General features: G+C 42.9%; 1 protein-coding gene across 1 annotated transcript; it reads right to left on the reverse strand.

Moving 5' to 3' along the window:
• Nucleotides 1-1972: 1972 nt before the first annotated feature.
• Nucleotides 1973-26605, reverse strand: arhgap32a (Rho GTPase activating protein 32a). The gene is made up of 22 exons (XM_083985498.1): nucleotides 25536-26605; nucleotides 19396-19509; nucleotides 18396-18501; nucleotides 17416-17507; nucleotides 17076-17160; nucleotides 13800-13886; nucleotides 13556-13693; nucleotides 13295-13387; nucleotides 12121-12243; nucleotides 11851-11928; nucleotides 11234-11315; nucleotides 10966-11115; nucleotides 9734-9836; nucleotides 8677-8821; nucleotides 8246-8328; nucleotides 7801-7908; nucleotides 7501-7646; nucleotides 7186-7399; nucleotides 6571-6719; nucleotides 6287-6361; nucleotides 5499-6170; nucleotides 1973-5316 (listed from the first exon to the last, which is right to left on the reverse strand). Exons 2-22 carry the CDS (start codon nucleotides 19482-19484, stop codon nucleotides 3020-3022), a joined length of 5115 nt encoding a protein of 1704 aa, XP_083841624.1. The 5' UTR covers nucleotides 19485-19509; nucleotides 25536-26605; the 3' UTR covers nucleotides 1973-3019.
• Between the last annotated feature and the right edge of the window lie 1013 nt (nucleotides 26606-27618).

Below are 27618 nucleotides of genomic sequence, written 5' to 3' on the forward strand. Positions count from 1 at the left end.
TAAAACCATTGCTGCAGTGAGGGGGAGGTGAAAACCTAGCAGGAGGGACATTGGAGAGCCTTTTTCCCACTCATTTCATTTGCCCCCCGCTGAAAAATAAGACTTTAACCTGATCCTGAAAGGTAGCATGTCTCAAATGCATCACAATGTCCAAAAAGCAGATGGCTGTCTAGCAGGGCAACAATTCTTTCTCTGAAACGCTGAATAATACATGCATATCTTGCTGTGATCCTGCGAATTCAATAGCCTATAGAAAAGGATTGCTCTCAACGTAAACCATTTTGCTAGAGGCCGTTCTCTTTCCTCAGGTCCAGTCTCCCATAAATAATTTGCCTTCAACCTTCACATGCATAAAAATTGCAACTTGTTGGTTATGAGAGAGAACAGTGAGGATGCACTTTGAATGCCAATGTGGCAATGAATAAACAATGGCTCGCTGCTCCAGGAGCAATGCAGAGCTGCCAGGAGACATTGCTTTGAGTCTACAGGCTCTCTTAATGGTTCCTGCCACAGACCAAGCCTTTCAGTCAGCTGTGAATGGGACGCTGTTTTGATCTGGGGGGTTGAGGGGAACTTTTATCATTTCTAACAAAGCAACAATTCCAGAGGCATTTTGGACAACCTTGGCCGATTCCTTCCGATTATCCTCCAGCCACTCAACTGACTTTAAACTGTGATTGAATGGGCTTTCAACAGTAACAACAAGCCTATAGTTACTATGAGCAACAGACTGATACTCACATTCAGAGCGTGTCAACTCAACTGCAGCTAAGATCCCTACTATTGTCAACTGGAGGGATCCATCACACCAAATAAATGAGTTCTTAATGTGTTTTTACATCAAATCCAAGTAGTTTTTATTATGTCCTCTGAAATTCAAAAGCAATACAAACAACTAATCAGCCAGGATCTTCTGAAGGTTTTCTGAGCAGATACTGTATGAGACGTCTGAGAAGCAAATCAAAGTCTGTGATCTCCCCCAGAATGCAATAGGAGTGTTGTAATTCCTGAAGTACTACAGTGCCACCTGGTGGTGAGCAGAGATCAGTGTGCAAACACACCAAGTATTGAACCAGGAGCTGCTTTTCTTTGACTTCAAAAATCATTTGAAATAATCAATTTGGTCTTTGAGAAATCACGTAGAGCGTTTTGTTTTAACCATAACAGCAACAACTTGATGTGAATTGTCATAGAGGAAATGTGAGTATGGAAGTAGACACAGCAACGGCAAAACACACCTTTCCTCGTTGGCCTGCTGAGACCACTCAATTAATAAATAGCCTAACAATAAAACTTAAGGGAAAAAAAGCAGATCAATCGATATGACAAAAACTGTTAATTGGGTAGCCTAGGCTATGTTAGGCTATATGCAGTAGTACTAGGCCTAAACTCCTCTTTAGCAAACTCACATCAGAACCATCTTAAGTTTGTTCAACCATCAAAAACTGTTTTGTATCGACAAAAGTAAAGTAACAGAGGAAGCCTTGCTTTTAACAATACGTTTGTCATGTCATGATACTTTTTTATAGATGGTGTGGATTAGTAAAAGGTGATATTGGTAGGCTGGGTTCAAAACAAAGATGGCAGCCATCGCCTTCCTACTCTGAACAGGTAACAAACACTTGCTATTTGAGAACATGTTGGACAATTACGAGTCTGAAAATGCAGACGAAGTTAGTTAGTTAGTTATTAAACATGAGCTTACCAGACCCCTGCAACAGCCAACTCCTCAGGTCACCACAGCAGGTTAGTGGCGCGCTGAATGTGACGCGCAGTGTAGCAAACACACCTGACTCCCCGACCACTCGTTAGCTGTCCAGTTGCATTGTGGGTAACGTAGGCACGTAACGTAGGTGGGTATCTACATCTAGCCTATAATATGATATATTTCAGTTTTTTTATTACTACAATGTTATTAGTACTAATAGATATAGATGATATGCCTATAACACAAGAGTTCCACAAAATATAATCATTGATAATATATGTTTATTTTTTTTAAGACTCTCACTAAAATAACGTATTTAACATGTCTTTACAGAATATCCTCATCTACCTGTTTGGATTTGAAATAGCAACTTTAATGAATAAAACAACATCATAGTTCATGTAAAACACCACATTGTTAAAAGTTTCCTTAAAAGAGGAAAGAAATATTCATTTTTGTGACAAAACCACATCGCCATACAAAATACACTTTTTCACCTAACTGAATGAGCTGATTTGCATTTATGTCTAGCATATTTTGACATGATAGCTTTGACCTTGAAATCGTAGCACTCATTGCTATGTTAAGATTGCATTATACAATGTGTGAAAGAAAAATGTGAAAAGTTAGAAACCATGAGGTTATCATCCATGTTAACTCCCCGAAAGTGCTAATCAAGTATTTTCACAATGATTCAGAGCAAGCCATTTCTTACAGAAAAAAATATATACTGTATATCAAGAGGCTTCATGTACACCACGTTAAGACAATGTGTTTCATACACAGTTATCCTCAAAAGTGCTTGTTGAAGTCTGAGCAGACTAGAATAGAAAACAAAATGTACAGTACATTGGCCACGTTAGCTGTGTGTTATTTATACAAATATAATACATTTATGAAATGAATGTTAATACACATTCCTATATGTACTTTAAAATCATATCAATAAAACCTGTTACTTTAGCTTGTCATCTCTTGTTGTTTAGACATTAAATAAAATATATAAGCCATCATTTTCTCAAACATGCCAACTCTTACTGTTATTTTCAAATCTCTAAATTTAAGACAATATCTGCATATGATTATTCCCCCCCTCCACCTTTTGAGCATCTTCAAAAGCCATTGCAAAATATGAAACTACCAACAATGGTGACAGTATGAATCCTCATCAGCAGCCACCTTTCAAACTTTTTTTAGCAGCTCTCGAAGGTTAAAAGAAACACACTTTGAACGCAACAGTCTGTTGGTCTGGCAGAGGATAAAGTGCTGTTTTCCTTTGGCCCCAGTGTAGAATCAGATAAAAACCAGTGGTCAGAACCCTTCATAGACTCCGGCCTCTGATCTCAGTGCAGCATGACAAAAAGCCTCGTGACCCAGAGCCTTGGAAAGCAGTCTGTGGCCGCGGGGAGACATGCATCCTTGGCCAGGCAAATATCCGGCCATGGCTTTGCCAGATCTTGCGGGTTTAAGTTTGGGAGCTGCGTAATACCCCTCCATGTGGTCATATTGTGTGGGCCTAACTTTAGTGCTCTGAGTCCTTCTGTTGAGCTGAGTGGAAAAGGATCCCAGATGTTCAGGATCCATAGGGGATTTGCCGTGGTACTGATAGTAGTGACGATTTTCTCTGGTGCTCTGTGACCGCCCGGGTCTCCTGAGGATGCTGGGTTTCACAATACCAGAGTAGCTGTTGACAGCATTGGTCATCATTAATCGATCCTGGTCATAACCTCGTGTATGGCTTCTGTCTTTGTGCTCGATGTTCTTGAGGTTTGAAGAATCCCTCTCTGGGAGTGAGGGCACTTTGCGAAGCGGTGGCTGCTTTGGGGAACTCTCTTTGATGTGAATTCGCCTGGATGGTCCAAGCTCTGTGCTGGACCGGTGGCCACACAGCTGCCTGGCGCCCTCAGGGTCTGGCTGTTGAGAACTCATGGGCGTCGGGGTTGTAGCAGCAACAATATTTTGACTTTCTGTCCTGTCCTGCCCCTTAGAGAGGAGGCAGGCATTACCAGGGTCTGACTTGCTCCTTGTGTGCATTATGTCTCTGTTTCTTGCATCTGTTGGCGAGACAGGACTCCCATATGGAGACTCAGCTGGACATGTATTCTTGCGTCTGGATTTACTCTCCTGCTTGATTGGTTGATAGACGACTCTTTCAAAAACCTCTGCGTCTCTTGCCTCGTAAACGACGGTGTCCCTACTTTCTATGTAAAGCTCCTTGTTTACAGGGGGGGCACGACGTGGAGAGTAGTTGTAGTAATCCGATTGTCCGCTTCCTCTCGTGTTACGCATGGTATAAGACTGACTGTGGTGAATACCACTCTGCCGGCAGGGCTCTACATAATAGCAGGAACCATCTGCTGGGTCATCTGTGTAGGTGCTGTAACGGTAGTCAGCATTTGTGTTGTCGAACTGCGGCCGAACTGAGTGGATGCCAGTCTGAATCAACCTCTGATAGGGCGCTTCTTGGTAGGGCGCCTCTTGGTTCGCCGTCTGTTCGACGTAAAACATGGTGTCAGGGGGCAGGACTTCTGTCTCTGCCAGCTCGTAGTGACTAATCTGAGGGGCATGAAAGGAGCGAGCCCTTCGAATGGCTGGATGCCCGACGAGTCTGTCATCTGACCTCTGCCATTGACTTTGCTGCCTGTGGCGACCGCTGATAAGGTGCTCATCTCTGTGGTAACGTCTGTACTGAGGAGACAAAGGGTGTCTTAAACCTAAAGTGCTGTAGCGGTTTTCAGAGGACTGCCTGTACAAGCTTTTCGGCCCTGAAAGGTGATGTGGCAGAGCATCGGGCCGAGGGCAGTGAGGTGCCGGCATTTGTCCTGCTTGAATTGGCCGATGGTGGTGGTGGTGGTGGTGGTGATGTTGGCGGTTACTGAAGACATCCTCAACAATGCCCAGAGGCCTGTCCTCCTCTGGACTGTAGTTACGGGTGGAGGGGTGCTGTAATGGCCGTGGAAGGACTTCCCCAATGGAGGCAGGCATGGAAGTCTCAGCGAGAACAGCACGGAAATTGAAGACATTGATAGAGTCAGTGTTCACGTACACGGGAGAAGTTGCCAGGCTCTGGGCCGAGCAGACAGGCTGAGTGGGCGTTGAAACACCAACGCTCTGATAGGTGGTCTCTGCTTGCGTGATGTCTCGGTGCTCCTTTTGCTCTTTGTAGGCCCTCCTCTCTGCACTGCCTTCATCCAAGCTCCCTGAACCAAGCGGGCTGACGTTAGGTGTGAAATTGCAAATGCTTTCCTGTCGATCGGTGACCTGCATCGGCTCCGAGGAGATATGTGCAGATAGGAAATGAGCAGGGTGAGGGCAGCAGAGGCTCTCCAAAGGGCTGTGTACCGGTGGTTGCCACTGGGAGACGTGAGGGCTGCAGTACTCCTGGGGGTAAACTTTCAGATCCAGAACAGAGGGCCGAGGGGGTCTGTCCTGGGCGTTAGGAGTCTCCTGTCTCTGGAAAGGGTACAACGGGACGTTGTGTCTTCTTTGAGAGCCGCTGCTGGCCTTCTGGGCGGATTCGGCCAGAGCCAAAGCCAACTTGCGTGCAGCACTCGTCAGGGGAGGGTGAGGAGGGAGAACAGACACTGAACTCATAAGTCTATCTGTTCCTGGGGAGGGATAAGACAAACAACGCTACAGTATGACAGGACAAACAAAGCTATGGTAAGACATGATGGGACAAAACACAAAAGCTTTTATAAGAAACTACAAAATGCATTCTTACTGTATTTAAATAGATACTAACTATATATATCAAATGTGTAAGATGTTAAAGAGGAGTGGCACTCACCTGGATCAGGCAGGTTCTGTGCAGATTGACTGAGGTCGGTCAGGGCTGACGCCTGGCTCGCTGTGCTGATTGGGCTGCAGTGTTGGAAGGGGGCTCTTGGCTCTTTTCCATCTGCTGCTGGAGCTTTATATTTCTCAACCAGCGGAGAAGGGGAGGAGAAATTTGGCTGAGGGCCGAACGCAGTCTGAACATCTGCTTGCGTCTTAAATGATTTCTTCCTGAGTTTAGGAGAGAGCGGCTTGGAGGTAACCTTCTTCCCACCTTTACCCAGGACCGGGCTAATATCTGGAGACTGAGAGTAGCTTATGTTGTTGTTAGGTGAGGAAATTGGCTCAGATTCACTGGAACAACCCGCACTCTTCCTCCATTTGTTTCCTTCTTGGTTTTGTTGCGGTCCAGGGTTTGCTAAGGCTGGGCTGCACTGGAAAGACATGGGGTCAAAGTCCAAGGTAGAGATGCCTACAGCCGGCGGACAGAGATCAAGATCGTCCTCCTGGTGCGGAGGTGAAATACACGGTGCGGTGTGAGGACGGTCGGCACCATTATGACCCTCATTCACTGGGTGGGCTTTGTCGTCTTTACTTCTGATGATGTGTAGGTCATCTCTGCTGACGGCAGAAATGGCCTCACTGGTCGAACGAGGTCTGAGCGGGCGGTAACTCGGAGGTTCCCCTGGGGGTGGAAAAATACATTTAAACTGAGTCTTTAGTAGTGACAAATTCACAAATACTGATAATGCAAATCACTGGGAGCCAGTTGTAGCGAATAAGTAGAATAAATAATGTCACCTTCCACATTGTGTAAAGAGGTGAGAGATTCTTCACTTTTGGTGGAGCGCAAAGTGCCACTATCTCCTCTTCCACCTGCAAATGTTTCAACAAATTAGTTTTTCTCATTAAATAATCACCTCTAAAACAACATTTTACATCAACACATCCAGCTGTCGAGATTAACTGAAAAGTGAAAGTGACAGGTTTAAAATTAACTTCAGTGAAAAGAAAAGAAAACTTTGAAAAGTACAGGAAGAGAGGCGTTATGTTCTCTGGTGGTGTAACAGCAGCAGTGATCTGACCTGGCAGTGCAATGCTCTTTATCTCGTTAGGCTCACTGGGGTGTCGCTTCAGTTTACGTTTAGTTACAGAGTGGGATTTGCCCAGGTGGAAAAAAGAGAGCCAGTTCCCCACAGGAGACTTCTTAGCCTTAGCAGGAGGGCGCTTGCCGCTACGACACAGAAACAAATCATTTTCAATAAGTTGACGTTTCATCTAACAACATTACAAGTCACCTTGTTCAAGCAAAAAATAAATAAGGACAAGAAATAAATAGGGCAGAAACATCATTTTTTTAAATATAATTTTCTAATCTGATAATAATAATTTAGACTAGAAGAAATCAGACAGTGGCAAATATGATTACAATTCCTTTTCTATTTTCAAGTAGCCTATTATGCAGAAAATGTATCATATCCTCATATTTGACACGTTTTAGAAGCAGTACACAACAAATATTTGTCATTTTATGAATATTTTGTCAAAATTGTTCTCTACACATATTCTGTCAGTCTACCAGTTGATCAATCAACCAATTAAGTCAGCATTGAAGAACTTGACTTATTACTAATACTCACATTACAAAGCATCATGATTGAACAACTCAAATAAATGATGGTCATGGTCCGTAAACGTACCTCTCCATCGGGAGATCGATGACTGTGTGGAACTTGCCCAGCAGAGCTCCGGGTCCCTCCCCGACCTCGATGTAGTCACTGTGGGTGAGGCAGGGGGTCGTGGCTGGGGAGCCCAGCTGCGCCTGAGTGCGAGCCTGGGCCTCCTCCAGAGACAGTAACTTTGTGGACGGGGAGCAGACCAGCAGGGACTTCGGTCTGGATAAGGTGTTGTTACCTGTAGTTGAGATGTTCAGATAGATTCATTAGAGATTCGTACAATCTAATTTCTGTGTCTTCTTTTATTATTTACTATTTATTAATGGTACAATGACCTACCAGTGCTTTCCCTTATGATGGCATTGAGTTTGGCGCTGAAGAGTGCCTCAGTGTTGTTGAGGATGAACTCCACCACCACCGACTGGATACGCACCTCCATGAATGCCGCTGTCCCACTAAAACAGGCCGACTCAATCTGTCTGGACCTGAAACACAGTCACAGAACAACCTAATTCACAGCTCTGGACCACTGAGACATGTCCTAATTTGCTGTCACAGAAATGCTAGAATGAAACAGCAGCGCCAGCGGTGCTAATGCACGCCACGCAGCCAGACATTGGTGTAGATAATGACAGTCACCTGAGGAGGTTAGGTGCCCAGACGATTGCCAGATTTTTTGTATGCATGCTAGTGACGGAGCTGAAGGTGGCCAGGCGAGAGAGATGTCGCATGAGGAACTCCAGAGTCCTGTTGACAGAGAAACATTCAGATCCAATATAAACATCTTCTGTTCATTTTAAATTATTTCCTTTGAGACAGTCAAAAGATATAGTCCTGCACTGGAAATTTAAAACTGCTTGTGTAGAGCTGTACTAAGTAGTCATCATGACACTTTTATCTAGAGCTGAGTCACATCTCGGAGAGGGCTTTTTATGTGGTTGGGATATAAGTAGAAAGAAAAGTTTTTGGTTGCACTTAGTCTTCCCAAGAATCAAATGAACATTGAAGAATACGTAGTTTCAATGCAGCACTCCCTTTTCCAAAGTCAAGCCACCAGGGTGCAGCAGTGAGCTTAAAACCTGACCTGTAATGTGGAGGCGGCAGCTGCTGGATGACATTGTGGATTTTGACCAGCCTCTCTTCATCTGTGGCTGCAGACACGGCCTCCTGTGAACACAGAGGATAAAGCGCACATCACTGAGAGGCTGATAATCACAGCAGAGGGAGTTGCCTTAACATCCCCGCTCTTTTCATCCTTTTATATTCACAGCAGCCAGTGTTTCGGCACACTTAATCTGCTATTAGCATGCACATCCCCTCCTGTTCCTAGAAAGCTCAGCGTGATGCAATGACCCCGTTTTGAGAAGCTCTTCAAATGAGCTGAAATGTTAAAATGAATTCTTCTGTCTTTTCTTTTCTTTTGTTCACCAAGTAACTGGAATTCGTCCCACACTTTTTCTCTCGACAATGCTTAACTAAAACTCCGTGCCCCAGATTCAGTGCGCCGGTACTTACTGAGAATCTGTCGTAGAGCTGGTAAGTGAGCAGAGGGTTGGGCAGCTCTCTGAAGTACAGCTTGCAGAGAGAGCCCACCGAGTGGATATCCTGTCTAAAGACGTCTCTGGTCAGGTCTGGGATTTGTTCAGAGTCAAACTCGTGCCTAGACAGTGACAAACAGAGAAGGAAGATACAGAACAGCGTGGGAGTCATCCTACTGCCCATCTGTCGGTTTGAACACAACAACAAGGAGGAGGATATTTTTACACCATGAGCCACTTTTGGTGAATTAATGATTTGTTTTGATCTGACATCTTTTGAAATCCTCTGGCGAAGCTTGTTAATAGTGCAACTTTCCCCAAAAAATCAGTGCATCATACAATAATTGACATGATTTCAATCTCTGATCATTTTCCTCCCCAAATAAAAAATGGCCTCTTTCTTTCTTTCTTTCTTTCTTTCTTTCTTTCTTTCTTTCTTTCTTTCTTCCTTCTTTGCGGCAGGTAAAGATGCTGTTAATGAGTATAAACTGTGAGAAACATCAACATGTCACCAGATGTTTATCGTTTTCTAACACAATGAGATGTGATGTGGCAACAGTCAACACGTTTTTAAGTGAACAAAGTCAGTTTAGATTATATTTCTCCTAAATTACCTAACGATGGGAGTTTTTTAATGAATTCCTCCTGGCAAGCCTTAAAAGGACCATTATAGCTGTTAAAACAAACATTGTATTTGCATCCATCGTGTTGATGGTGGACTACAATAATTAGTTAAGGAATAATGAAAACTAAATAGTTGTCAGTCACCAACAAAGTGCCCTGCCCTACACATTTTCAGCCCTACCCTTATCAGACTCTTTCTTAAGACTTAAACAACAAACCATTCTGTATACAGAACATTAGAATTTAGGGACATTAGTTTTACGTATTTACATTTCATTGTACTGCTCTGTAAGAGGTGGGTCTCAGGTGAAGAGAAAAGGCTGCATCTCCCCACCTTCAGTGCTTACAGTAGTCCTGACCCAAGGCACTGATTTGTGTTACATTAAATTGATGTCATAAATGAAACAAACCTCAGTTTCTGGATGTTGGATGAGATCCCGGACAGTCTGTAGATCCCATCTACAACTCCATGTTTTTCTATGAATTCAGCACAGCTCTTAACAACCTGTGGGACTATAGGACACAGTTATAGTCATGAGAGGAGGCTAAATCATTAAGTTTCTACACATAAAGCACAAATACAATGATGAAAGCATCACACTCGAAAATGAGCTAGCCAACACGTAACTATTCATATTGCAAGTGTCACCTGTGTATCCAAAGTCTGATATATCTTATTCCCATGCACAAAAGATCCACTGTTGTTCAAAAACTATTAAAAACACATTATTCAGTCACAAAGTTACAGTGGTTGACATGTTCCTTCAGTATGTGCATTGCAGTTTGAATTGAGTTAATCCTGCATGTGTACAGTTTTGCTGTCATAAACACTTAGTTGACCATGAACCTACAGACTATTCACATTTAACATTTAGTGAGTAACATTTGATAAAATGTAGAACGTGGAGCCATTATATGAAATTATTTAGCCTTATATGAAAATGTAGGGTGTATACATTTGTGACGTATCTTTCTGAAATATGTGTCACCTGTCTACCAATGGGATCATTTAGGGAGGTTGTAAAATAAATCTGATGGTTCACAAGATGATTATCAGAAAAAGAAACAAAAATCTTTGCAAAATTATTATTTCTTCTCAATGTTAAACCCTTAAACGCTATAATTTTACCTCTTGAAGTATAGATCAATCTTTAGTTGAACTGTTCTTGTGATGAGGAGCACAGTTGGTCATTATCTCATTTGAAAGGACCGCAAAAGGTTTAGAAACCACTTAACTGCTTTACACCATATTTTACAATGGTGCCCATGTAGCTTTAATCCCAAACTCTGGACAAACTGACATGACATAACATAAAACCTGCTTATTGCACCACAGGCCTCTTTAAAAAAAATAAAATCACTCAAGAAACAGCTTTTGGCAAATCTTCTGGGATCTATGCAGAATCACACCCCGCTGGCATTTATAAAACGGGTATTCACACCACCTTAATTCCCATCAAACATGAGCTATGTATCACAAATCCACTATAGAGGTGGTAGATTCACTGAGTAATCCCCTTTTGGGGTATTTACAATTTGAAAATGTGAAACATTTTGGTGAGAACTGCCAGCCAATAAGAATTACACAAAGGGAAATGGGAAGAAAGGGGAACAAAAAGAAACCATTGCAGTAATAATTTACCCTCATGTTCTGAGTTGTGGAGATGTTCCCCCAGGTCACAGCCAAACACTCGCTCTTTGAGGATGCCGCGCTGCCGCAGCTTCTGTGGTGGTGGTCGAGACTTCATGAAAGACCTCAGGAATGTTACCAGCTTCCCATGCTTCTTACACACTGATTAAGATGACACACACACATACACACACCCATTTAAAATCAATCTGATCCATATCCTGGGAGCAAGTCTTAAATGAATTCATCAACAGCGGGACAGGCCCAAACTGAAGAGTACCTGGCTTTGGCACTGAGCTTTGAACACTGGGGGGAATCTTGTCATTTATCAGCTCAACACAGTCGCAGGGGAAAAAACCAACCTGTGAGTAGAGAGAAGTGTGGAGTAAACAGGAGAACAAGAGCTGGTGATACACTTGTAAGTTCAAAGTGCCACTGGGGGTATTTCGTGCTGCAGCAGGCTGTTATAGGGTGAAGCAGCAGAAATAGGTCAGTGAGCATGAGGGTACAATCTGCCTCGGGGCGAACACTGCTGGATTGCATTTTTATTGTGCTCAATGTCTTTGGGTGCAACAGCAACAAATATTTTCTTTACCGAGGTGATTTTATAAACTATAAGTTTGAACGGGAGCAAACAGGAAGCCAAGCAGGGAACATGTCTTTATCTCTGAGTAAGTATTCCCTGGAAGCAGAGACAAGCTGTTCAGTGTTATTTTCTGTCAGACATATTTTATTTATTTATTTAGCACAAACAATATCATATAAATAAACAACATGAACAATCAGCATTACTGGGATGTGCAAAGGGGAGGTATAAAACCCAAGAGGGTACATACTTAATCACATAATCAAAGTCCAACCTGTTTGACACAAAGTGAAGCACAGCAGATGTTTTACCTGAAAGCCATGTTTCCCTCTCCACCAGCCTGTGTCTTCTTTCGGAGGCATGTCTATCACTGACACAATGTCGCCCACCTGAATCACAGAGAGAGTGTGAAGATGCCGACAGTCTGATCACAGCTGAGCAACTTTAAACAGTGTTAATGAAGAAACCAGAAATATGTAGACTCAAGAACAGACAGTGAAAAATGAACGCTAAATGATGAGGGAGCTACCAGCAGATGATAAATGAATTATTCATGATAAACAATGTATCTCAGATTGTACCTCAAAGGTCAGCTCATCTGTGGCCTGGGCTGTGTAGCGTTTAGTGACGTGGGCAGCAGCGATGGCGGGGACATTGATTGAGGCTTCTTCAGAAACAAGCAGATGGTTCCCCTTGTTGTCAATCTAAAGAAAGAAAAAGACATAGTGTGACATTTGAGGAAATGCCTTCTTCACAGTTAAAGTCATGTTTGCTTTGCTCAAAGACAGGAAGCCAGGAGAGGTAGCTGGTCGAGTTTCATCTATCATGTATAGACACAGTGATGATTTTCACCACCAGGTGGATGATACACAGCTGTGTGTTCCCATAAAGCCTGGTACCACCACTGTTTCTTTTATTGTTTCTCTCAGCACTGAAATTAAGAATTAATTTTTTAAACTTTTCTAACCTAGGTGTGCTCTTATTGATTCTGTTTTTAACTTGTCTTATAACATCCAGGTGAATAAAACTGTGCCACTCTGCTTTGTCCAACCAGAGGACTGATCAGTTGCAGATCTAGAAAAGGTCTTTAATCTCCTCCAGACGTGACCATTGCAGAGCAATTCACTATCAGCAGGAAAAACATGCAAACACTACATTTTATTTTGCAAAACACTACTAAAAGATACTACTGATACTACCGCAGCACACTTAGCAAGAGACCACAGCACAGCACAGCAGTCAGCTGGCCTTCAGCTATGAGCTTTATATGAGCTTAGAGCTGAGACTTTTATTCTTGTTTTTACAATAAAGCACTTTGTAGCCTTATTTTGAAATGGTCTTTGAATAAAGTTATCATAAGAATTGACACAGGAGGATACAATAAAGCAGACACTGCCCAATGCATCAAAACTAAACCCATTATGTGTTTATTTCAGTTTGTGTTTTGTATTTTTTGTAAAAATGTGTTTACAGCAAAGAGAGGACAAAAAGTGTTACGCCCACTCAAACATGCTGGTTTAAGACTGAAATCAATTGAAAACATCAGGAACCTGCCACAAATAGAAAAATCCATTGTTTTCTCCAGGTGTATAATGTTACCACATTTTTCACAAGTTTGTGTTATGTGTTGAGGAGGGAAAACGGCAACCCCACTTTGTCCTTGAGCTAAGCCAGAAAACACCATGCTTACATTTATACCAGATACAAAAAGATGAAAATATTGTATGAACAAACAACTGATAAAGAGATTGGTACCTCCATCCATGTTAACACTGGACCACAGTTGATTTTATTGTCAGCGATGGTAGAGAAACGGGACAGGTAGGTGGCCAACATCTTCGTTACTGACTGCAGGTACAACATAAGATTGACAAGATTTAAATGTGAATCAAATTAAGCATCATTTCCACATAACATGAAAGAGAACAAGATAATCTGATGAGCATATAAATCCTAAATGATCTATAACCGTAATCTATAATAATGACTGTACAGTATGTGTTGGAGATGACAGACCTCAACATTGTCCTTTAACGTGTCGTATCGTGGCAGCTCAGTGAGGTGGGAGTAGCGTCGGTCGTAGATACACAAGTGCAGGTGTTTGTCCAGCACCCGGAAGTCTTCGTAGGATCTCTTCACCAGCCAGTTTCGAGCCTGATGAAGAGAAGACGAGAAACTGCAGTTCAGCAGAAGAAAAACACCACCAATTTGTAATATCATACGGTCTGATCTGTTGTATTAATTAAACAAGTATTTGTACCTGGCAGGTGATCTGAACCAGGAAGACCAGCTCTTTGGAGTCTAAACCAGCCTTCGGTCCGTCACTCTGTCCCTCTTCAAGGGCCAACTATGGAGAAGAACCAGCAAGCAAAGAGTGTAAGAGGAGCTTATATTAAGAGGAACTCATATTCTGAATTATGGATGAGTATGATACAACAACCTCTCTGTGTGTGACCTGGTGTACAAGAAAAGCATCATGTCAAACCCCATTTTCCCATTAAATAGTAAAATCCCTTTTACACTGAGCAGCTGAGTATAGAAACATTAAGTACCTAGGAAACACAGAATCGTGGAAAAAATGCTTTAAAAAATATGGAAATAAACATTTTTGAAAACTACAATACATATATTTTTGATCTGAATCCATATTTTTGAAAGACGCTGATTGAACACGTCAGACTTTATGCTAAAGTTTCTTTAGGGAGTGAAGTATGTTTCCTCTGCTGCCAACATAGAAGTGATTCATATTCTCACTTCACCATACATCCTGCAGCATGAAATATATAAAACATTAGCTGCTAAGATAGCAGTGCTTGGAGGTGGCGTAGATTTAGCACAGATTTCTCCCTCTCTTCCTCTAACTAATATCCTAAATGACCCCAAAACTGAGAAGATCAAAGCCTCGCAGGAGTTTGGGAATATGTTGATAGACATTTCTGTAAAAGACACTTCAAAGACTTGGAAGCCAAGGGAAGTTCTGGTTATTTATAACTGTAGCTCATCCACATCCACTGTTACACAACACACAGCGACCTAGTTACTGCTCAACAGTAATACAGCAAACCAGACTGACAAAGAACCCGCAATGAGAAAATGTTGTTAAATGAGCCATGATGGAAAAGCTTTTATTCACTGCAAGGATTTGTAGAAAGTAATAGTCTGATCTAAAAAGCTAAATTACGTACTGAAGAGGGCCAAAGGCCAGAAGGATGATGGGAAGCATTATCATACAGATAAACCCATCCTTTTTTTATTAAGCAAAGGCTAGATAGATTTAAAAAATAAAAAACAGTATGGAATGATTCAGCAAAAAATCCTAAAAGTTATCACTAAAGGCATGCTGCCTGAGCATCACTTCCTCTATGATGCTCACACACGCCACACATTAGTCCTTATAATCTAAAACAGGCAAACACGGCTCAGACACCAGCCCTTTGTATACAAACATACCTGCAATATGTTATTTATTCATAAGCATATGGCACCAGAGGCTCAAATTAACATGTAATCAAAAGCACCGTCCTGTTACCTGCCACTAGGGTATCTCTAATATCCATCCGCAACTGGAGGAAGTGGCTCTCCCTTTGTGTGCAGCCGCAGTCCTGGACCTCAGTAAGCTCCAACAACAAACCAAGTCTTGGCTGAGGGGAGCAGAGTTTAAATGCTGCTCCTTACTCGCCCGGTCGCCATCCCATGCCGCCCGCCCTTACGCAAAAACGCTCACTCAGACGACTTTGGAGCATCACACGCTTACTGCGCTATTCAAAGCAGAAAATACGAGAAGAGGATGCTTCCCTCTATGTGTCTTACCCCCCCTCCTCCTCCTCCTTTCCTGCCTCCCTCTTTCGATCTCTTCCCCCTCCTCCCTCTCCTGTATGCTGCCTCCCTTCCCCCTCTCCATCTTGCCCTCCCCCTCTCTACTCCTTTCTCCAGTGGCAAAGGGGTTTTGGCAGTAAATGGGCTCAACCGGCACACACAGATGCAAAAGCTCATCCATCACACAGAGGCTGAAGCTGCAACAGACAGATAGGCTACCCTTCTTCATTTCAAAACAATTCTCATTCATTGCACTCTCAAGGCGAGACTGGGGCTAATCTGGGGAGGAATCAGTCAGGGAGGCTGCAGACAGAGACAGTCTGCTGTCCTTGTGCTATTCTACATGAGACCTGATTGGTACCCTCCCTCCCTCCTCGCCTCCACAGTCTGTGAATGCAGAGACAGGCAAATGCATCATGGGAGATAGCACAAGAGAAGACACATCTTTCAGGATTATGTCAAGAAATGAATCAAACATAAAATACAAAAATAAAAATCAATCTCAGTGGTATGTGCCTGCTTTATGTTTGTACATGTACATGTAGGCAGTGGGTGCAGATTTCAGTGTCAGTGTGTCTCCCACACTGATGTTTTTCTTCCAGCTCAGCTCGGCTTCTCTTCTCCCCGTGGACCATTTCAAGGTCACTGAAACGGCTTCACCATCCTCCACCCAAACCATGATGGAGCCACACCGGTCATGGCCTCCATAGCAGGACGTTTACCCAACAGAGGGAGAGCAGACTGGGATTTAAGTCCCGTCCAGCCGGCTTCCCTCTGGTCCGTTTATGCGACATGTGGGGATTCAGCCCCTCAGCAGGCATGCACTGCCCATGCACTCTTTTTGTGTTGAGCTGCACCAGCTGCTTCTGGTTGTGGAGAGATGACTGTCTGCTGCACTCTGCTGGCAAGCACTGTGAACTGCAGCCAGGTTAACCAGGCTGATACTAGTCACACATGACTGAGCAACTAGGGACACTTTACTGCTTCTCATCTCCACTACGGCAAAACTTCCTTATTGTATTGTATCCATATGTCTGACTCGTGTGTTGGCTGATGATCAGGTATTCAATAGTATAAAATAGAAGACTAAAGGGGAAGACCAATCCCACAAGCCATGCTCCTAGTTTGACTAAAAATCACGTATAGTCCACAGCTAAATTCAACTGTAACCATATATTATTACTCTCTTTATTGCTTTCTTAAACAGGATTTTACTTTCAAATGTGTTATCTCAGTTACTTCAGTTCCACGATAGACTCAGCTGTCCACCCAGAAACCACTGTAGCTTATTTACCCACTAGCTGACATCATGTGCTTAAGTCAATTTTAAAAGCCTGTATTACAGGTTTACAGCGGTCAGATGACTGGGCTAGTGTAATATAGAGGATTAACACACGACTGAAATCAGCTTCAACATAAATGGGACTGATAACATCTGTAGTAGTGAAAACATAATGATCTCAAAGCTCTCCTGAGAAAACAACACTGACAGTGGTAGCGTGGCATTTCAGGAAAAGGAAGGAAAATGCAATTACGAGGGTGGGACTGTCCATAACAGACAAACAAGCATACTGATTTAATTACCACATCGCATTTCAACAGCAATGCATTTTTGGAGTAGTTCACCAAAATGGCCGCTGAACTTGAGCCAAAGACACAATTTCTAAATATAGTAACTCTCTGCTGCAAAAGTCACAATGTAAGTGTTTTCGGGGCTCACCTGTACGTTGCCAAAGTCAACAGTCTCATAGTGGAAATGGGCACACTCTGCCAACCTGGGGAAGTGACCTCTGGGGAACGTCAGCCTACACACAACACAGCACAACAGCAGCTCATCAGTATTCAACACAGTGTCACTGTGATGGAGAGAAAAAGAAAAGTCAAAGAGCAAAAGAGAGGAAAAAGGAAAGGACAGATTAGGCCTCTGTTAGAGATGTAGCAGGCTGACTTGTCTGTCTGCGGCGCGCCCATCATTTTATAGGTCCTCATTTCACTGGCCTGGATAAGAGCCCTGGTTTACAGCCTATAATAGCAGCAACACTGTCACGGGGAGCACCTACTTCTTCATGTTCTTGACCTTCATGCTAGCCGTGCTGACGCAGGAGCGCAGTAGGGACTCGGCTGGATGCTCTGTGATATCATCGCTCCTCACCTGCCAAACAGAGACAACAAACATCAGTAAGTGCCAGTCACAGGGCAAATGATGGAGAAGAGAGTAGACTCAGGAATCATCATGTGGATGACCATAAAACAGTGGTTGTGCAGCACAATACAAGACCCACGCAGCTAATATTATGTTGTGCTTTTCTATACTACCCTAATGTTAGGCTGTTTAAAACTATGGTACACAATTACATGCGAATGTGATTTTATTCAACACTAATGTAAATCTGTTTTTCTTCTGCTTATTATGTCATATTACTGATATGCTAACATAATGCTGTAATACAGTAAGTTAAGTTAATTTAAGTTAAGTCAAGACTATATCTGAACCTTAATCTTGCTCTTGGTTGATAAAGGCTGGTTATAAATATGATCAATATCAGTAATTTTTGTATCAAATTTACATTACAAAGCTTGTAAAGAAAATAATGAATGCATAAAAATCGACTGTACTTCACAAATCAAAGAGATAGATTCTAAAAACAGGAAATTCATTCCCACACGGAAACATGAACTGAAGGGGGAGAGGAGACATCACTTAACAACGACAATATTGTCAAACACCTTCAAACACCTCAGCAAATACGCCACCTCACCCGATGGTAACACATCCTCTAAATCAAATTTACACCTGCCCACCATACCTTTATCACCTTGACAACCTTGGACTAACAACTGTCATGCGACTGCCACGTGACCTGAATTTAATTGTTGCATGACACCATTGTGTGAATAACAACCAATATAGACTAATTGAAGAAGGAGGACATATCTGTTGGTTTAAGTTTTTTTTATTATATATTTTAACATCTATATTACTGTTTTTTGGGTGTGTGAGAAATGACTCAGATGTGTGTGTGTGTGTGTGGGCGTGTACCATGGCAGTGGATGTCTCCTGTGGCTGTTTCTCTTCTGGAGGATTATTGTTGGTGGCTTGAGGTAAGGCATCGTCTTTGTCCAGGTCAGCAGATGGTAACACATCTCTGCAGAGAGACACAGGTGAGGAATGAAAACAAAAGAACTGCGATATGTCCACCTCCATGCTGTGCCAGGTTTTCCAGAAAAAGCTCCTGTAGTTTTTGTAAAAATACACCAGAGGGAGCAAGTGAGGGAGATGAATTCACAATATGTGGCTTGGGCTCAAATCATGACACTGCACCAGCATGGCCCAGAAAACATGTTGTACTCGGACTGTGGTGTTCGAATCTGTAACAGCATTAATAAAACATGTGAATCTGATCATTTGCTCCAATCAGGTTCAGACAGGAACAAACCCAGTGCATTTGTTCCTGACACAGACTTGTCTGAAAAATTGTTGCATCCTCCTCAGGGTCAACAAAAAGCCATGGTGTCTTTTGAATACGCTCGGGAAAGCAATGCTTCTCTATTCAGAGAGTCATAAAGGCAATCCACCCACGAGGGAGCGCTTCACAAAACCTTCACTTGAAATGTGACTCAGTTTATTCAGGAGTGAAGGGTGAGGTCCATTCGCCTCAACTTTTATGAGTAACAAAGCATAGAGACAGGCAGGCCTTTAATTTGTCACAGTGATTCAGCTTGATGAGATCAGGACATGAGGCCAGAAACACAGTCACAGTGTAATCTGTCACACATCTAATAGAAATTGCGAGAATTGATAGAAAATACAATGCGCTCAGGCCTGACAAAGGTTCAACCAGTTATCTCTGTCTTACAGTACTATGAGAACAGGGTCATGCTTTAGCCTTGACATTAACTTTTCTTCATTTAAATGCAAACACATGTAAATGTCCATGCAGCCACAGAATACTCACAAATACATCTCCAAGTGTGCATTTGTATAGTTTTTCATTATTCAGATCAGCTGGCACGAGACGAGGAAAAAGAGAGTAACTCACCCCTCAAGGACGTCACTACTTCCTGGTTCTCCCTGGGGTCCTGAAGCAGCATTTTCAATCACCGCGGCAACCACACATCCAGCCTCCATGATACTGCCTTACTGCAACAGCCCGCTGTAGAGAAACGTGAGTAGGAAGGACAAGGGAGGGAGGGAGGGAGAGAGAGAGAGCGAGCGAGGGAAGGTGGGTGGGTGGGTAAAAGATTAGAAGATGGGAGGAAGAGGCCGATGCGATGAAGCTGCCAGACGTTAACCCACTTGAGGCTGCAGCGTGTGCGACTCTCAAGGCTACAATCCACACAGCCCAGTCCAGACTGTAATGTGCGATGACATCATGCTACAGTGCCGGGGGCTGCTTCAGAGATAATGCATGTCAGCCTGCACATTCATGAGCCGGGTTCATGAGAATATCAGCTTCTTTTTTATCTGAGCAATGACAGGTTTTAGCTGGAAAACATTCTCATATCCTCCAAATGGAAATGTCAAGACTGCCACAGCAGCTTCCAGTGTTCGTCCATGGATAACATGTGCAGGTTTAGGGCTGTTATCGTTTTATCACGCACGATTTTTTTTTTTTGCTGCTTTTTTTAGATTCTTGATATTCTACACTTTTGGAATGAATCGGTTATCTGACCCAAGTGTAGTAGACAACGGTCTGCCTATGAAATGAAAATCAACCCGCATCAAGGACAAAAGTTCACTGGTCTAACTAAGCTTTGTCACAAATCACTGCAGTGTTTCAACTACATTTACATTTGATTTAGTGCAAATTTTAAGCTTAAATACAATGTCAATTAAGGTTTCAGGTCTCTCATCATGCCCATCCCATCCAGGGGCTGGACAAAAACCCAGCTCACACTGGGCGATACACATAGTGCGGCTTGGAAAGGTTGTCTCTGTGTCACCTGCCTAAGAGACGAACAGCAATTAATGCTCAAATTCACACCTTTAGGCAATTTGCCAGTTGCCAGTCAGTCTGACCTGCATGTCTTTGCACTGAAGGAGAAAAACCTTGCAAGCACAAGGACACATGCAACCACTTCACCACTCCTCTGCTACTCCACTCATGTAGGTAGTATTTCATGTCAATTCAAATAGCTGCAACCATGTGGCGCACACACAACCAGGGGTCGTATTGCACTCGATCACATGATGCACTACCTGTGTGGATCACTCCATGAAATCATTGTTGGCTTTTGAGGAATGAAAAATTAATTAATTAATTAATTCCTACATGTGTTCGTACTGGATCCACAAGGAGACCGATACTGGAACGGCCCCCATCGCTCTCACTTTCTACTACACTCCATAATTGCTACCCCTCTCTATGTACTGTAAACAAACAGAAGGAATGTCCTGATGAAGTGAAACTCGACCCCCTCGTAATGCTCCTCAACAATCTTCCCATAACTGGCTTCCAGATACGTGCCTGTGCTCAGTGTTTAACAATGACCTGAGGGCATGTGGCTGCAAATAAAGGGCCCTTCCCACACCCCACAGGTATACAGCTAAAATCCCTCCAATTAACACAGAGGCAGTTTTACTTCTTCTCTAACCAGGTCCACTAATCAGCACGGAAATGTTTGGAATAACGTGTAGATCCATCAGCCCCAGCCGCTGCTGTAGTAGCAGTTTCCCACCAGCCCCTCTGGCCTGGAGCCCCACTGAATTGCTGTTGACTGCCTTCCACAAAGCCTCCTGACTCAGCAGAATGTGAGCGGGCAGACAGGAATACAGGCCAGATCGGACTCCTCTCTATCCACATCTCATACTATATCTCCTCTCTAATAGACACCATAACCTTGCCAGAGGGGAGTCGATGCATTACACAGACAGGAAATTCATTTACTGTTTAGAAAGCACTCTTGTATAGTGGTCACCTGGGGGAACCATTTTTGGAAAGTCATATGAATGAGCAGAGTATTGCAAAATTATTTGAAACAGGGAGCACTGGGAGCAGTTATAATTGGTGCCTCCTAGTATAGCTTAAATATTTATTACAAAATAAAACCAAGTTGTGCTGCACAATCATCAAGGTATTATAATCATCATTGCCTCGTTGAAAATATTTTGGCTATGTTTGCTAATGGGGGACAGATATTTCCAGCGGCTGCTTGCAATCTACGATGCATGATACACAGTACAATGGCTGACCTTGCTGATCGTACCACATCAGACAGTGAGTCTTTTCAAGTGTAGGAACATGTTGTACTTCACATTGCAGAGGAGGCTGGCTAGTTGTGTGTGCTTTAAAGCCGCCTGCCTGGTGAAGGAGTCATGGGCTTTTGTTTCTATCTGAAAGGCCTTATGGGAGAGGACCTGGAGACAACAGAGGGGAATATACAGTATGAACGAGTGAATGCCTTATAGCACCCATTTGCCATTATGAACACCACAATACATGAAAAGTAGAGTATTCTTGAAATGGCCCAAATAGCTTGCGCTATAAAAAGACTGTCACGATTGTAAAAAGTCTGAGTTTTAGGAGGTGATCTCACTCTCTGCCATGGCAGAGGAAACTGGGTGACACATAGTGACACTTTGTGCAGCATTATAGGCAAGAAGAATAAAACAATAAAGTAAAGTGAGACCGGCTGTATATCAGGCAAGACTCACCCTTCCAGTACTTCTCTATCGGTCACATCCAAAACATCAAGTAAAACTATTCCAGATACAGTAATAAAGACGACGTGTACCTGCCACACTTAAAGGCAGAGACATTGTTCTGATGTCAGGAGACTGTAGCAGCACAGAAGGATGTCGTCCCGGTATCTGATGGCCTATATGGCGTTTTCAAGAAAAATAGGGCAGCCTACACAATCTTGCAAACGCACTGTTTATGAAATCGGTATCAGCAAGCGTGTTGACATGAAGAATGGTTGCCTGCATATTTGTAGCTACAAACATACAGCAGATGCGTCTTAGTGAGTCATGGCTACTTTATCACATATGGGAGAAGAGAGGAAGTATGGCTGAGGAGAAAGAGATGGGGGTATAAAAACTGCCATTTCACATTCGCCTTTATCAGGGTTTGACAATACTGTACAGACTCCACACCGACACAATTAAGTGTAAATGATACACATTAATGCTAATATAGTTCATGTTTGGAAATTAGGTGGTACTTTTATGGTTATCTGCAATCGGCAATCGTGGAATTGCAATAACACCAAAAGCTTCTGGTACATTGTTCAAGGACTGTGACATAACACAGTCACCCGTTTTCATAATAGACACATCCACAGAGGATGGAGAGGATGCTTCATCATTATCTCTTTTGTCTATTTGAATTGTCCTCTTCAGTAACATAGCTGCAAATGCCACCATGTGGTAGTAGAACACATGAAGGACTTGTTGCCTAAAGTACAAATACAAAACAGGAGGTCTCCCAGATACCTACTGTAAAGTGTTCATTCAGAATCTATTACAAAGATCTGATGAAACAGGCAATGACAGTTGTTGTTATTTACACTTCCAGAGCACATTTTGTACTCATGTTTGTGTCCAGATAATCAATGTAAGTCCAAAATTAACTGTCTTTTAGCTCTGTTTTTGGACTCCATCGACTCCATAAGGAATGGCTGCTACTGTAAATGTGCTTCTATTTTCACATTGTCATCTACAATAAACTGTTGCAGAGCAGGTGGTGGAGAGCAGGTTTTTTAGGCTGCTGTAGCTGGGAATAACACAGATGGGAGTGGTCAGACTGAGCCAAAACAGCAGAGCTGCAAGCTAGAAAACCAAAACAGTGCAGAAGTCGGGTGATAATTCTCTGCGGGTTCGTCACATCCCTTTCATGTTAACGTATAGCCATGAGATTGTTGATGTAAAAAATATTGATTACTATTATCTTAAACTGCATCTTTGACATCCCTTTATGTTGCTGATCCCGACGACGAAGAAGTGCCAGGTCCGTGTCGTCGACGAGGGGAAAGTTGGTTTCATGCTCTCGTTCTGAGCCGAGGAATGCAGTCAACACAAGCAAGAGAGACGCAGTGGAGAAAGGCCCGCGGTTGCCATGGTAACCTGTCTCTCGTCCATCGTGACTTGATGCTGCTCCAGACTGAGGACGAGGCAACACCAGGAGGGAAATGAAACGTGAAGATGAACCCTTGACCACATGAGGCTCTGACACATCATCACTCAATCTGAGGTGTCCAGATACCCGGTGCTGCTGCAGCTGCTGCCGTCTGAGCAGGCCGCCGTACTTTCAAATCAGCCATCTTTACTGGTGCTTTGTCACTTCTAGGGGGAGGGGAAGTGGGGGTGATGGGTGTGTGGAGGGGGGGGGGGGGTCATATGATCCCATAATCTTCTTGATATCTCCCAGGGTGAGATTAACTTTATTTTATCCGAGTCGGTGTCACAGCTCAATCTTTGTCCTGCAACCTTCAGAAGCACAGAGATCCCAGATGAGGGTCAGAGAGCAGGCTGCACAGCAGGGCGATTAAGATGTAGACAACAACGATCCAAATATTTAATCAACAAGCCGATCTGTCACCAACGAAGGCAACCTAAGCCTTACAGTAAAGTACAGGTCACAACATTTATTTCCTTTAATAAAATCAGATGATCTAGTGAGCAATGATATAGAGAAAAGAGAAAATTCTATTATGGGACAAATATTTGGGCATTAACAATGGAGGATGCAGCCAACTGCTTCAGTAAATCAGTAAATACTGAGTGACACTCCCACACAAGACTACAGTCTGATCCAATATAACATCCCACAAACAATTACTACCTTTGTAAAGGTCCTTGTCAGAGATGTCAGGGTCTGCACAGTTCTTAAGTAATCATTTTTACAGTGATTGTGTTTTCAGACTGCATTGCATTATAGCAAAAAAAACTAAAACACATTTAGTTAAACTTGTTGATTCACAGGCTTAGTTTATAAAATGTCTGTCTATTTCAAGATTCGGTTTTCTGTCACTTATGACAAAGAAAATGAGTAGAGTCAGAGTTTGTGAAGTTGTAACCAGTCAATTGTGGCAATTTTTGCTTTAGAAAAAGACTGAAGCAACTGAGCGAGTTTTAAAATGGCTTCCCACTTCCTACTTTTCTGTTGGTCCTGATCAATGTATCATTTTAGCTCAACATATAGCTACTATTTTGGCCTTAGTAGATAAAGGCAGTACAATATACTATTGGGGCAGACAGTTTTCATATTCAGTATATCAATAGATTATCTCCAGAACTGATTGAATAATGATTTCTTCTATAAAAATGAAAGGATAAGGAAAGTACACAAAATAGTTCCCTAAAGCCAAACAGATAGTCATAGTCCAGAACTTCAAGATGTTATGTTCATTATCACATGAGATACAGAAAAGAATGTTAACAACCCAGATTAACGCCCCTCCCATCAAGGAGAGCAGCTCAAACATTACCTAAATGTGTCAGTGATTCTCACTTGCTTATATCAACCTATCATCCACATAAATAACCAACATGTCCCCACAGCTTTGGTGCAGGATTCACAAAATAATAAAGCAGTTCACCAGTTCACAGCCTCAGACATTACACAGAGGTTAATCACCACTTTGATGGCTCAAAATAAGTGATGTGAATAAAGAGCATTAAAAAAATTACGACGTTTTAAAAAAACAAGAGGTCTCACAAAGGCAGCACTTGTTGCAGGGCTGTTGCACTGTACTGCATTAGATCACACAGGTCTTCATCATTTATATGTGCCCACCCACTGCATTACATGTGATTCCTAGAAAATCACCCCCCCAAATCCTCCTGACAGATAAACTCAGATGTGTTTTCATAACCTGTGATGCAACCACACACACATCCATCCATTCACTCACCCACTCACTCCCAGTCTTCACCAGCCACATAGGCTACATCCACTGGGAAAAGTTTACCACCGGTGTACTCTGACCTGTTGGGCCTGACAGCTCACCGGTCAGCCGCATGCAGCCGTAGACACACCCACACGCACACACGCATTATGCACACATACACGATCCTTTGTCAAACTGATCAATTGAAAAAATGCAAATGCCATAAACCGGTGCAGTAATCGCACCATCAGGGCAGCGGCGGCAGACGAAGCATTAGCCTACCCGGTGATGTTTGTACAGTAGTAGGCTACATGACAGCTGGAGAAGGATCCGTGTTCACACAGCCTACCTGTAACAGTGCACGTTGCTCCACTCCGCTGCCTCCTCTATGCTGCACAGCGCTCAGCTTCTCGACGAGGAAACATGTTGTCAGCATCGCACTGCAGAGCCGCTCACACTGGACACACACACGCGGGACAAAGACAGCTGATCATCTGAGGTAGATGTCTTAGGGGGGAGAAACACTGGAATCGGGTGCGACGCCGCGGAGGCAGCGTGGGAGTCACTCCGGAGGACCGCGGCTGGGCTGCCTGCCTGCTGCCTGCCTGACTGTCTGACTGGCTGCTGGGAATCTGCGCTCGCGTCTGGGAGCGCGCACAATTGGTCTCGTGCCCGCGCCTCGGATATTTTAGACCCCGGGGTTCCCAGACCTTTTCAAAGCCATAGACCCGGATATTAGGTAGGCGTGGGAGTGTGGATGGATCCCCTGCTTGATATTATTCACAAGCCGAGCAGCCCCATCTGGCAAGTGGTGTGGTGTTAGGTAATGCCTGGTACAGAATTACATAACCATCTAGTGTAGGTGGGGTGGTAACAGTGAGGGGAGTGAAACCTGGTGTGCAAATAACTCATCCTAATACATCATCTCATTGTGTCATGTGCACTGGAGGAGATAATGTGAAATTCAGCTATTACCGTTTTTGCTGGGGGGGGGGGGGGGGGGGGGCACTGGGACTCTATGTACTTCTCTTGGTCTTGTAGCCAACTGAAATTTATCATTGAGTCTACATCAGGTTGACATTTTGGTATTCCAATTTTATGTGACATTACAGCCTATTCATACCCCTCTACATTTCATCGAGAACATGTTTTAGTCCACTGCATTAGTCTGACCATTTGCATGAATTTACTTTACCCATCAAGATTTTTCCATGCAAAACATGACAAGCTTATAAAACATGCATGGTGCATAGTTATAGATTAAATTACCCAAACATTTTATAAAGCTAGAGATTCAGTGATTAGTTAATTGAATGATTTGTCAATCAATATGAAATGTAATAGCCTATGGGCTGTTATATAAAATGTAAATGAATTTGAATAACTGAATTGCATCCTAAATAAAACAATTAAATAAGCTCCACCTCAAGCTGCTACGACACAGTGAGATGCTTCTTGCATATTACATTTGGTTTGGACACGGTCAGGCTGGGTGAAGAAGGAAAGAAGGGAACTAGCATTGATGAAGATCCTTTGAATGCATAAACCCTACTGTAAGAACACTCCGCTCACTAGCTGTAACTTTATATTTACAAGACTAATAGCAGAGCATTATCAACTTTAATATTTTCCTCAAATCTGAAGCTGTAACTTTGTTGTGGGGATTTGAGTTAAGTGACACTGTGTAGAGACAAAATGACTACACTTGAACAGCTTTTAATAAAGTCACCTCTACACCGAAAGATACAATCATGGTGATAGCAAATTAAAAATCAAACCTCTAATCTCCTGTTAAATGAAGACAAGCTGACATGGTTAGAGGGTGTTTGACTAGTGGCTCAACTGCACTTTACATTTCCCTAGGTGTATGCAGATGGCTGCTCGTTTTGTTTGTTTCCCAGTTTGCCAGAGGGAATTTGAACAAAAGCACAAAGGTCATTCTGACAGACCTCATCTTCTTTCAGGCTGTTTGTTTTCCTTGTTCAGGCTCCGCTGACACACAATTCAGCCCTCAAAGTCTGGGTGGAGACAGCAAAGCCAGGGTCAAAATATTAATCATTGAACGACAGTCATGCATTTGCAAACAGCCTTAAACAGCCTTTGATCGTCCATGAACATTTTTTCTTCTACATTAAGTTGCATTTGTCAATTGTTTTATGATGGCTGTGATTTTTCTTTTCTGAGGAAGAAATTAATTTGAAACCTGTAACCTTTAACCTCTGCTTCCTGTGTCTTGGGTAAAAGGAAATACAACACTTGACCTGATTAAGCAGCTTTACTATCTGCCCAATACTTACACCCTGTGTCCAGCATATGAACTACATCTTCCTCCTCACAGATCTGGATCAGTTTTTTTCCAAGAGACAAAACCACAAGGAAAATAAAACCTCTTTTGATTTTTTTTATTATATCAAAATACAAAAATTTGAGAG

Source organism: Trachurus trachurus (assembly GCF_905171665.1).
Source record: "Trachurus trachurus genome assembly, chromosome: 13".
NCBI lineage: Eukaryota > Metazoa > Chordata > Actinopteri > Carangiformes > Carangidae > Trachurus > Trachurus trachurus.